Consider the following 12819-nt stretch of genomic DNA (forward strand, 5'->3'; position numbering starts at 1 on the left):
AACCACACCCACATGTATGACTCATTTCAGATGTGAAGTTTAAGTTGAGTTTGTTAATAAATTACAGCAGTCATAAAATAGAAATACCAGGATGTGAAACTGAAGGGTTGAGTTTGTCCTGAAGGTGGCGCCACACCAAAGTTCACGACCTCAAACACAATGTAAATGAACCTTTAGGTGTCGTCATAGAAACCAGTGACAGGTGATTCTGATAATATGTATTTTAATAAATAAACAGGAAAGTACAGTTTGTAAAAGAAGAGAATCTGAGAACGAGCACAACGAGCGTGTGTACAAAAGCCACGACGATGCGTTCAAGTGACGCAGGAACAAAGAGTTTTAACAAACAGCTTGAAAAAGGTTCTAAAAGCGTTTTACAGTGCGAACTGTCGTCGTGGATACATTCAGCTGGAGAAACCATAAATACATAAATCAAAAACAATATTTCACTTTAAATACGACCCGAAGAAAAACACTTTGATCGTCTCCGAGTGCCAATCTGATCTGAGCCGATGGAACCAGTGACGGACCAGTTTGAAACTGGTTCAACGTTCATCACAACTTTCAGTCCCATGATTCAACTCGAGCAGCGTAAGTGAAGCTCCTGGTTTAATTCATCACTTTTTATAACTTCGTGGTTTTTCTTCGTGAAATATGAATTTTCGTTTTCTTCAAAGTCGTTGAAGTGAGTTTCTACTCAGTGATGATAGTTTTACTTTTTACAGACTTTACAAACGAATGTTAGTTATACATTTGTAAGTAAATATTTTTACTGTGAATAAGTCAGTTAATTAGTTTTAACCATTGGAAAAGTTAAATGATGAAATTTAGTTTAATATTCAGGTTAAATCGAGTTAAACATCAAACAGTTTGAGGGACAGAGTTTAAAAACATGAAAGTTGAATCAATATTTAATAAGTTTGAACAAAAGAATCAACACGAATTAAAGTTGTGATGAACATGTAACAAAGTGACTGCAACTGAGCTGTGATTGGCTCCTTCGTGAAGTGACCTCATCACACGTCTCGTCGCCTCGGTGACCACGAAAGAAGTGTGTGTAATGTGTGTGTGTATCGGTTATGTGTGTGTGTGTGTGTGTCTCAGTGACAAAAGCAGCAGAATATTTACACGTGAAACAAACGTTCTTCCTGATCAGAGTTCAGCCAATGCCTGCTCACGCTGAGGTCATGTGATCCTGTTCCATGGAGATGATCAATGGACACAGCAGGAACTGAGAAGAGGAGGAGGAGGAGGAGGAGGCACTTCCTGAATGGCTGGTTTGTTTGTTTGTTTGTTTGTTGTCGTCCCTCCGGCTGAAGCAGGTGTGTGTGGCGTCCCCTCCGGACACCAGAGGGCGCTGCTGTGTCTCTGGAGCCTGATGCACGAGGCACTTTAGAGTCTCCACCGCCGCTGCTACGTCATCAGGATCGGCTTCTGCCGCACCTCCAGGATGTCTGACACACACAGACACACACACAGACACACAAACAGAATATATGTTTATTTCAACAAATTCAATTTCCCATCAGCCCCGAAGGTTCAGAATAAATTTCTTGTCTGACATTCTAAGAATTTCATAAACTTTATATTTTTCCATTTGTCTGTTTATTTATACATTTATATAAAATATGTTTTAAAGTGGCTCTAGAAAAACATTCAAACTAACCATTGATCTAAAGTTTAAAAACAGGTTTAATGTGGTTCATGTGTAATGCGTCCGGCCCTCACCGGTGGTGATGCGGTGCAGCGGCAGCGTGACGTAGGTCAGGTGGGAGTACAACAGGAAGTAGTCCTCGCTCCGGTTCAGCTTGAGCCACGAGCCGACGAGCGAGCGGCCGGTGCCGGAGAGCGAGCGCGAGCGCAGGTTGGAGGTGGCGTGGAGCTCTGAGGAAACACGTTAATCCATCTATACCTCAATATCACCGTGTGGACATAATCTGATGAAACGTGTTTATTAGATGTTTTGATTTGAAACTCGTGTGATTAATCAATACACGGTGATGAAGATGATTTGTTGTTTTACCTTCGTCTTCCTCCTCCCTGAAGAATTCCTCGCTGTCATTGGCCGAGTGAGATTTCTTCATCTCAGCGATTCGGTTCCTCGGAACCTTTCGTCTCAGAGACGGCGAGAAGAAGGAGGGGCGGTTCCTCTCCGGGGTGGGGGGGGTGCTGAAGGACGTCACCTGGTGAATAGAAACTTGTTGTTTCATCACAACAGAAACAACAACAAATCGTTTCCACGGAGAAGTGACCAGCTGACGAGGTAACCTCGGAAACGATGAATAATCCAGATTCATGAATTATTGATCGTGACCTGATTTCCTCTCGTGTTCGAGTCTCTTAGCCGCAGACGTTTCTCTTCTGCTTCAGCGAATCACAGACGAGAGGAAGTGAAACTGAACCAACATGGTTAAACTCTGACTTCCTGTTTCCAGAGGAATCTTTAGATACTTTCAGTAAAAATCGATTTGAAACCAATTTAATTATTACAAATAAAAAACTCTAGAAAACATCCTGTGTCAAATAATTACATAATAAGATTCAATAGTTTTATATCATAATATCACATATCAATTCAGTTTCTTCCATGTAAGTAAATTACTTTAAAATGAGATTTGAAGGTGAATGAGCAGAGGATCCAGAACGGAGCCCTGAGGAACGCCCACTTCAGAAAAGGTTCAGCTGCTTCACTGGACACATGATGAATGAAACACTATTCTCAGGTTCTCACCCTCTCGTGCATGGGGGACACGTGATCCTCCTCCGTGCCACAGGGGGAGGTGTCGCCCGTCGGGACTCTGCTGACGGCCATCTCTGCGTGACCTTTGCCCTGCGGACCCTTCATCCTCACGAACTCCATGTTGTTGAACTTGTAGAAGCCGAAGGACATCCGCTGGGCCATCTTAGCAGCGACGCTCACCTGCCGGGTGCGAAGAAGAGATTCATCGGACACAAAATAATCCAATTGAAACGAGCTTCCGTCTCAGTCACGAACATCTCAGCTCGTTGTGTCTCAATGAGTCTTCTTCTGGTTAGCGTGGTTCGGTTGAGCAGACCCAGACGAGCTTCTCACCCGGTTGTCGTAGACCTTCTTCAGCGCCTCGTAGCGGATCGAGCCCTGGAAGATCACGCCCTGGAACGTGTTGCTCTTGTCGCTCGCCACCAGCTCCACACAAACCATCTCGCCCTCGCCAACCGTCATGTCGCTGAACACCTGCATCAGAGGAGGAGACCGTCAACATCTCACCACACCAGAGCCTCAGCTTCCGAGGGAACGATCAGCCGCTGGTTCATTAGTTCATCGTTTTTTAATCATGCGTCAGAAAAACAACGCAGGGGACACAGAGTTAATAAAGACGGACGCCATGACAGCTCCCTAGAGTGAAGCAAAATCCTCTCAGTCGCCCCCTGGTGGCTGGCTGCAGTACAGGTCACACAAAAAAAAGTTGTTACCTCATCAAAGTTGTCGATCATGAAGAAGATGTTGGGGTAGCTCATCTTTGACTCCTCCCCTTTACTGTCCATAGCGTGTTTGCTGGGGGAGGCAAACACTTCCTGTGGGAGGAGGAAGTTAGAGAAGAAAGATGGATGCCGCTGTGAGACGTGACGGGTTCCAGCCGCGGTCGAGTCTCACCTGACACTTCTTCTTGTGGATGTGGATATCTCCTGCGTCCGAGCGCGTGCAGACGGCGCAGGTCACCACGTAGTCCAGCTGCAGGAGAGAGATCAGACACGTGAAGGTCAGCCAGATGTTCAGCAACGTCTGGAAGGTGCAGCGGCTTCATGTGATGCGTTCAGGGACCCTCTGTTTATTTCACATCCAGACAGTAAGCAGCGAGGTGGTGGAGGTTTCACCATCGTACCTTCTGCAGGATGAGGTTCAGGTAGACGCTCTCCTCCCAGTCGATGTCGGGGTCACCGAGGCCGGGCAGCTTCTTGGAGTCCCTCCTGTAGACCTCCACCTCCACCTGGAGAGACCAGAGGACAACATGACGCTGCTGAGCTACATCACGTGATGGGCTGCCGGCGCCTGGTGGGCGAGCAGCTGGCTGTGGAGGTCAGATCAGGTGACGTGAGGAACATGGAGGAGGCAGCAGGTCAGACTGAGAAGCTCCTCCATCGACTCAGTGACGCCCCCTACGGCCCAACTCAGGCACATCGGGTTCAGACAAGACGGTTCAGTTTGTCAGAGGTTAAACTTCATCTCAGTGTGTGTGTGTGTGTGTGTGTGTGTGTGCGTGTTCAGAGGTTACACACGTCTCATCACGTTTCATCACAAGCGGTGTAAGAGCACAGGGCTGGTTGCCTTGGCAACACCATTAAAATACGAATGTGCACGATGTGAAATCTGATCTGATCTGAACAATAAGAGATGAGGATGATGATGATGATGATGAGGGGGGGGGGGGTTTAACCAACCTGGACACGGAAAACAATAATGTGTAACCATGGCGACCAGGGACAGATGTAGGAAAAAAGGCAAACGAGAGCTGAGGAAGAGGAAGAGAAAGAGGAAGAGGAAGAGGAAGAGAAAGAGGAAGAGGAAGAGGAAGAGGAAGAGGAAGAGAAAGAGGAAGAGGAAGAGGTAGAGGAAGCAGGGGGGCAGTCACAAAAACTCTGGGGACACGTACTTTATATTCTGATCTTTAAATCTGTCTAATTATTTTACTAATTACATGATTTTAATCCTATTAATATAATATTGATATTTATTCAGTTTGACCTCATGAATCTGTTTGTATTAAATTAGTTGTTATTTGAAACACACGTGGTGTCGTCACCTTTTTGCCGTCGGCGTGGTCGCTGCTGACGTGGTTGAGCTTCCTGCGGACGTAGAACAACATGTCGTCCTGACGAGGAGCCAGCTTCTCCATGAAGTAGGTGGAGAACATCCAGGTCCAGAACACGATGCGGTCGTCCTTGAAACAGCCTGAAGAGAACAGACACAAGAGTTAAAAACATACAATTGAAACATTTCCACTCGTGCTTCAGCAGCAACATAACCAACATTAGATGTGTTTTTCATATCTATGATATTGAGTTCATATTTTATTGTTCATATCTTTTAAATGTCAAACAAACATCACACTTCTGAGGAGGAAGCTGCTCCAGCAGGAGTGAGTCCAGCAGCCAATCAGAGCTCAGCTAGTGGAGAGGTAATGACCTCTGACCTCTGACCAGAACCTGCAGGAGAAGAAGCTTCCAGAAAAACTGCAGCCGCGAGAACGAGTGACTGAAATCAGCAAAGAGCAGAGAACCGCCGACAAGACCAAGGATCTTTAGAACCAGGATCTTTAGAACCAGGATCTTTAGAACCTCCTCTATGAACCTCTGTACTGAGCAGGAGCTCCATATTAAACCAGGGACTCCAGAGGAGACACTACATCATGTAAACATCTGACCTTTGTGTTAGAACGTTCTCAGTGGCACAGAACCTCTGGAACCTCTGGAACCTCTGGAACCTCTGGAACCTCTGTAGGTTTCCAGTCAGATTTATTTGAATTCTCTCCTTGTTGTCGGTTGTTGTGTGTCAGTTGTTTATTTCTTGTTGCTCAGAGGGAAGCGGGTTCGGTTCAGCTTCAGAGACTAAGAGAGAAGTCCTGATCTATTTATTACAGCGATTCCAACTTTAAAAACACGTGAACTGTGTCATGAAGTCTGGAGAACCTCATCTGTCACCAGGAGTCAGAGTCGGACTGCTGGATTCTTCACTCCACTTCTAGAGCTGTGGGTCTAGATCAGTGAAGCTCTGTCAAAGCTCCATTGACCTGGAAGAGAAGACGAACAAAGAACCGATGGATAGAGAGAAACCTTCAGAGGCGACTGGGACACTGAGGTTGAAGGTTAGAGTTCCACAGTCACCTCCAGAACGTCTTCTCCTTATCTGTGGAGCTCCAGAGATAAACTGCATTTCCCTCAATATAAACCTCTAGAACCATATTAAATAGAAACCACCATCAGGATCCTTAAGGCCTCATCAATGAGAAAATACTAAAGAATCATTAGAAACTCCTAAACACAGGAACCACATAAAGAACATCTACAGACTCCTCAGTGAGCAAAGGAACTACGACCTGAAGAAGCTCTGCTACCGTGTGACCACAAGAAGCTCCTCTGTGACATCAAGAACCACCTGAAGGACCTCAGAACCTCCTGAAGGTCCTCAGATCTCAGACCCTCCTGAAAGAAGATCATCTGGAGCACCTTCAGCCTCCTTAGTAAACACACTCTTTAGAGCTATGATCCTGAGAACCTCCAGAGATCCAGCAGAGCAACGTGAAGGACCTGTGACCTTTCTGAGTGAAGAACCACGTCCTGACGGAACCTGCTCATGTGATCGGGATCAATGAATCATCAGATTAATAAGAATCCAGATTTAGAACCAGGTGCTAGTTTCTTCTTCTTCTCTTGCTTTAGACAAATGTTCACAAACTAAACCGTGAATCCAAAACCCAGATCTGAAGATGACTCAAGACCAACGTTCAAAGACCTTCTGGCAACCAGAGGTAGGACACCGACACTTTGATATGACATCGTTCCTCTGAACGATGTCTCATCTTCATCTTCATCTTCTTCTCTCCATACACAAGTGAAACTGTTTGTGACTCGTGTTGAGATGAAGTCACGACATCGAGAACAGAGCTTTGATTCTTCATCAGGACTTTAGAGACACACACAGAGACACACAAAGAGACACACACACACAGACACACACACAGAGACACACAGAGACACACACGTAAACAAAAATGTTTATCAACCAGGAAGTTTAAAAATACCAAAAATCTCGTCTCAGTGTTTCCTGTGGAGCTGCAGCAACTGATGATGTCACTGATCACATGATGTAATGACCTCACATGTGGTGAGAGGTCACTGACATGTCTATCTCTCTCCCTCTCTCCCTCTCTACCTCTCTCTCTGACCCCTCTCTCTCCCTCTCTACCTCTCTCTCTGTATCTGACCCCTCTATGGTCTCCCCCTTTCTCTCTCCCCCTCGCTCTCTCTCTCCCTCTTTCTCTACCTATCTACCTGTCTCGCTCTCTCTCTGACCCCTTTCTCTCTCTCTCTCTGACCCCTCTATGGTCTCTCTCTCTCTCTACCTCTCTCTCTCTGACCCCTTTCTCTCTCCCCCCTCTCTCTCTCTCTGACCCCTCTATGGTCCCCCCCCCCCCTTCTCCAGTCCGGTTCTGCTCACCCAGTCCGCTGATCTCCTGGCGGATGCTCAGTCGGTTCCTCTCGTCGGTGATCGCCTTCAGCATCTGCTGCAGGGACCCTTCCCTGTCTCCGTCCCCCTGGTCCCTCTCGTCCCTGTCTCCGTCCCTGTCTCCGTCCCTGTCTCCGTCCTCCTCCACGGGCCCGACGGCCTTACACAAACCGGGGAAAGACGCCATCTCCGCACCGGGATCATGACAGTCCGGTGTCCCCACCGACGGCCCGGTCCACGGCCCGGTTCACGGCCTCCGCCTGGTTCCTGCTGCGGTCCCGGGTCAGATCCGAGACTCGGGTGCGTCTCTGCTGAGGAGCCGCAGGACGGAGCGGACAGGTCGGGGAGGACAGGTCGGGGCAGCCCGGGCGGGCGGTGCTGACAGAGATGGGAGGGGGGGCGGTCCTCACACTTCCGGTATCAACACGAGGCTCTTAAAGAGACAGAGCGTCTGGGGTTGGATTTTTATTACATTTATTATTATTTTTATATAATTTAAAATATAATCATTATATTAAATTCATAATTTATTAATCCAGTTTAGTTTTTGAAACTGAAACAAATTTGGTAAAACTCATGTTCTTCTTAATCTGGATCCTTTTCAGCGGGTCACAAATCAATCGCACCCCGGTCAGTGTAACCATCGAGTGGCAGGAACGAGCAGGATAGTCCCCGCCCGGCTGGAGGAGGGCGGAGGCGCGGTCAGTACGAGGAAATATAACAAGTGAAATATTAAAAATACTAATTTAACGTAAAATTCTCCTGTTTTCATTGGTACAGACTGCGTCACGTGACCCTGTAGGAAAGAAGTTAATGTTTGATTTGGTTTAACCGACTAAACTCCGCCCGCCCGGGCGGGGCTGGGCCGCCGGTGAAACCCGGGTCCTTTAACGAGTCCACCCTTTGTCTGAGACAAAAGATGACGTCATTGTGTCAGAAATATTTGTTTATCTTCATTAAGTTTGTGACAAAAACTAAAGTTTATGAAGATTCATCAAAAATGAAATCAACATTTCTGAGATTCATATAAAAAATGAGTTAATGGAACAAGTTAATATTTTAAAGATACATATCATATAATATTAGTATTATAAATAGATATTCATATTTAAAGAAGTCGATCTGCTGAACTGAAAAGTATTGAAGCTAAAAACTGAAACCAGTTTAAATCAGATCTGAAAATAAATTCACTTTTTAGTTGTTTAATAAAAAAACAGCAGGTTTTCAATAAAATCACCACAAACTGAAACAGTCTTTTTCCTCAGACCCTGAACACGTGATCATACTTTATTAATAATATTCATATTGAGTGTTTCAGGAAACAAACACCCTTCAGAGTCTCAATGATCAGATGAATCCTCGCCGGACGTCTGCAGACCAGCCTCCACTGGGCCGACCTCTCAGGGCTCGGTCCTGATGGCGGTGGGGGAACATGGGGTCGAAGCGGGGGTGGGGCAGGTGGGGCAGGAGGCCCGGGGGCAGGACCGGTCTCTGGTCATAATCTCCTCCGATGATGCCGGGCAGCGGCGGCGTGAAGGGGAGGGGCACAAACCTGTGCCGGGGGTTCCGGTGGTTGGGGGGGAGGAAGCGGCGAGGAGCGCGTCTCTGCTCACGGATCTGATGGAACTTTTTATAAAGCTGCAGAAAAACGTGAAAATCAAACATTAAATCTGAAAATTCCTCAGTTTGGAAGAAAAAGGTTGATATGAAAGGTTTTGACATTTATTTCTAGATCAAGTTACTTGACAGGAAATTAAGAAACCCTGATTTGAATAAGTGAGACTTTGAATAAAGAACAACTTTTATCAATAAATGTACAAATTCAGTTATTGAGTTAATCATAATTAAAGATTAAGGACATTTAAAATGGTTGGTGCGTATTAAGTTTTTCAATCACTTATAAACCCCTGATACCATGAAGGTGATTCAAACTTCATTTTAGTTAAATAATCGAAGTTAAATACCATAATCATATAATAAATGAAAACACAATACATTAATCAAGTTGATTGGGTTTAAAGTGAAAACAAAGATCCTATGATCAGGTTATGAATCATCTCAGGTCCTCACCTCCCTCCAGTCCGAGCTCCTGCTGGACTCTCTCCCCGACAGCTCAGCGGGGAACTCTCTGCGGAACAGGTGTCTCCACAGGGCGGAGTCACATGTGACCACGCTGAAGTGCCGGCACACGGACGCCAGCCTCACCACGGAGCGGACGTCCAGCAGCCGCAGGACTCGCAGCAGCAGCTCCGGAGGCAGCGCCGCCAGGCCGAACGCCACCGGCAGCGCCATCGCTGGGAACAGGATCAGGAGAAAGTAAATACTGGGATTCTGACCTCACCCCCGTGGTCACGTGGTGTAAAGAGGAACACCAGCTGGTTGCTCATGAGCTGATGCTTCCACTAACTCGCCTGAAGATCTAAAACCAGAGCGTTCTGTACGATGAACTGAGGAGCGTGTGAAACTGCTGAGTCATCCCTACCTGCTCTGGCGGCGGCGATCAGCGGGTAGGCCAGCTGGTCCTTGAACAGTCGGGACAGTTTGCTCAGGTTCTTGAACGCCGCCGCCGCGCTCTCTCCTGAAACACAAGGACAGACAGGTTAACACTGAGGCCCCCCCCCCGGTGCTCCGGAGGCTAACGGACCAATCAGAGCTCTACCTGGCCACTCGTCGGTCACGTAGCTGCTCGGATTCAGACACAGTTTGGGAATCGTGTCGACGGAGTCGTTGAGCTTCAGAGTGGCTGAAAGAGAAGAAGAAGGAACAGGTCAGAGAGCGTCTCAGCTTCATAACGTGAAGCGTCTAACTCCTCCAGTCGGGTTCCAACTCACCGTGGATGACCAGCACTGGGCCCATGACCACGCCCATCACCACGGCCAGGCTGTTTTCACACAGCGGGTGTGTGTATGGAAGTTTGAAGAGTCCGCTGGTCGACCTCCAGCCGCCGGGCATCTCACCGGGCTTCACCTCGGACGCCTCAACACGGAGAGAAACATCCAGACTCTGAGTCATGTGACTCACTCTCTTCTTAAAGTCCATTTCAGGGAATCAGTTTATGAACCAGCTTGAAACTTGAAGCTGAGAGTGTAACCTCCAGGGGGAGACAGAGAGCAGGGACTCACCTGAGGGACGAACCCGGTCTCCAGCATCAGGAGGTGTCCTGCCACCATGACGGCGTCGCTGGGGCTGGTGATGGAGGCGCTGTGGTGGAGCAGCTCCAGGGACAGAGGAGCCTCCCCCTGCTCGGCCTCGCTGCACAGCATCGGCTCCCAGCAGGGGGCCGGAGCTTCAGGTTCCATGTCCTCAGGGACCTGGTCCTCAGGGGCCTGGTCCTCAGGGGCCTCGGTCAGTGCTGCACAGCTGTTGCTGGACTTTAATATGAAACACGACCATCAGGATCAAACATTTCACAATGAGCTGCAGAGACAGATGGATCGCCCCCTGGTGGCGGGCTGCTGTAAAGACCAGAATGCTCAATACGTTTCCTGTTCTCTGCTCAACTCACAGTTTCTAGAGGTTTTATCCAACATGAGCGTCTTGTGATTATTGTTCATTGTAACGAGCAACTGCTGAAATTCAAATCCATCAGAACACTCACCTGACCCGAGGTGGAGGCCTCCATCAGCGGATGGCTCTCTGCTCGGCTGCAGGTTGTGTAGGTGGAGCTGGTTGTGTAGGTGGAGCTGGTGGAGCTGGTTGTGTAGGTGGGGCTGGTGTAGCTGGTGGAGCTGGTGGAGCGGAGCGAGGCGGCCACGGACTCGGGTAGAACGACGCAGATCAGATCTCCAGAGACGATGCCGCAGGACGCCAGCGTCTGCCCCGTGTCTGACAGAAGCTCTGAGCTGTTCAGAGACAAACTGAACTCCGTGTCTGGACTGAGACACAAACACAAACACTAGAGAAACAACACAATAAGGACCACTTCCCTCTGAGACACCTGACATGTTGACGTCCCACCTGAGTCCATGAAGTGTCAGCACCGTGTCCCTGACGTGATCCCTGAGCTCCGTCACCGTCGGCTCTGCTCCCAGAAGCTCCACCCGGCTCGACTGTCTGTTGAGCCGGATCCGCAGCTTCATGCTGAGGTAAACAAACAACCACACGTCACCAAACACGTCACAACACACAACCGACCACACATCACCAAACACGTCACAACACACAACCGACCACACGTCACCAAACACGTCACAACACACAACCGACCACACGTCACCAAACACGTCACAACACACAACCGACCACACGTCACCAAACACGTCACAACACACAACCGACCACACGTCACAACACGTCACCAAACACGTCACAACACACAACCGACCACACGTCACCAAACACGTCACAACACACAACCGACCCCACGTCACCAAACACGTCACAACACACAACCGACCACACGTCACCAAACACGTCACAACACACAACCGACCACACGTCACAACACACAACCGACCACACGTCACAACACACAACCGACCACACGTCACAACACACAATGGCTCTGATGATTCAGTCTCTAATATTCAGTGTTTTAATTCAGTTGAACGTTTCCACACACTTTAATCTTTCAAACATCAAAGACCCTGAAGCACCAGCTGAATGTTATTTCAGGGATTTTTTAACAGGATGAAAACTTCACTTTTATTATGTTTGGTTTAAAAAAAAAACCATTTCATTTCCTTTTCACAGGAAATTGTTGTGTGATGAAAACAACGAGTTTCAGAACAATCTCATCATTAAACACTGAATTTGATTAAAAGCTCATTTGAACCAAATCTCATCAGGAATTCGCCATTTTATGTTTTTTGTTGAGTCATTTTCTCTCTGAAAGAACTTTAGCTTCAAACTACTGAGTTGTTTCACTAAAATGATAAATGATCTTAAACACTGGATGCAGAACACTTTAATTTCCCGTTAATTAAAGTTAATATGAAGATTAAAGTCAGAGGAGAATCACGCACGAGCCAAACAACACCAAATATAATGAATTATTATTATTATTATTATTTGGAGGCAGATATTAAAGAAGAAACCTGGAATGAAACGTTCTTACTTTAGAAGAAGTGAAATGTTTCGTTTTCGTTTCTCACGAACAGACGTTAACGAACTGTTTGTGTTTAACGGTGGAAACAGCTCGTCAGTGAAAAGCTCTGGGACCGGAAACACTCAGAGACTCACAGGAAACACGGGAAACATTAAAATCACTCACGTGACAAACACAAGAGAAGAAATCCGATGATTTTCAGACTTTTCTGTTAAATTTCACTGTCAACATCAAACTGACTCAGACCGGAAATCAGCGGCGGACACAGCGCACACTGACACTACACTTCCGGGTTAGATCTTCAGAATAAAACACGTTTCTTGTTTATAGACTTGATTCAAAATTAATAAAATCCCAAACAACAGCTGCTTTGCTTGATTCTTTATTTAAAATTATAAACTGTATCTCGATATTTACAGGAAAATTGTTTTAAAATGTCCTGATAATTCCTTTTCGAAACATTTCACGAACAATAATAATTTGCATTAATTTCATTTCTTAACATTTGATAAAAGTATAAGAAAATTCTAAAGCGTGCTTTTGTTTCGAAGGCGAGTCACCAAACTTC

The 12819-nt window shown here is 46.9% G+C and overlaps 2 protein-coding genes and 1 long non-coding RNA gene across 4 annotated transcripts; 1 reads left to right on the forward strand and 2 right to left on the reverse strand.

Annotated features, from left to right (window-relative positions):
* Positions 1 to 206: 206 nt before the first annotated feature.
* kiaa0930 lies at positions 207 to 7549 on the reverse strand. The gene is made up of 10 exons (XM_062382575.1): positions 7196 to 7549; positions 4782 to 4930; positions 3864 to 3968; positions 3635 to 3712; positions 3454 to 3555; positions 3074 to 3214; positions 2732 to 2920; positions 2024 to 2183; positions 1729 to 1884; positions 207 to 1454 (listed from the first exon to the last, which is right to left on the reverse strand). The coding sequence occupies exons 1-10, from the start codon at positions 7389 to 7391 to the stop codon at positions 1414 to 1416; spliced, it is 1317 nt and encodes a 438-aa protein (XP_062238559.1). The 5' UTR covers positions 7392 to 7549; the 3' UTR covers positions 207 to 1413.
* Positions 7536 to 7954, forward strand: LOC133948663 (uncharacterized). Its single transcript, XR_009920081.1, has 2 exons — positions 7536 to 7660; positions 7810 to 7954. It is a non-coding gene; the product is annotated as an uncharacterized LOC133948663 (long non-coding RNA).
* Positions 7955 to 8390: 436 nt separating this feature from the next.
* fbxo7 (F-box protein 7) lies at positions 8391 to 12537 on the reverse strand. Of its 2 annotated transcripts, none has more exons than XM_062383261.1 (9): positions 12417 to 12537; positions 11162 to 11284; positions 10803 to 11079; positions 10327 to 10575; positions 10036 to 10180; positions 9864 to 9947; positions 9687 to 9782; positions 9275 to 9498; positions 8391 to 8842 (listed from the first exon to the last, which is right to left on the reverse strand). In XM_062383261.1, the coding sequence occupies exons 2-9, from the start codon at positions 11281 to 11283 to the stop codon at positions 8552 to 8554; spliced, it is 1488 nt and encodes a 495-aa protein (XP_062239245.1). In that variant the 5' UTR covers position 11284; positions 12417 to 12537; the 3' UTR covers positions 8391 to 8551. The 2 variants fall into 2 exon arrangements, with proteins under 2 accessions (XP_062239245.1, XP_062239244.1); XM_062383260.1 differs by lacking the exon at positions 12417 to 12537 and adding an exon at positions 12261 to 12393.
* Between the last annotated feature and the right edge of the window lie 282 nt (positions 12538 to 12819).

This window comes from Platichthys flesus, chromosome 23 (genome assembly GCF_949316205.1).
Source record: "Platichthys flesus chromosome 23, fPlaFle2.1, whole genome shotgun sequence".
Taxonomy (NCBI): Eukaryota; Metazoa; Chordata; class Actinopteri; order Pleuronectiformes; family Pleuronectidae; genus Platichthys; species Platichthys flesus.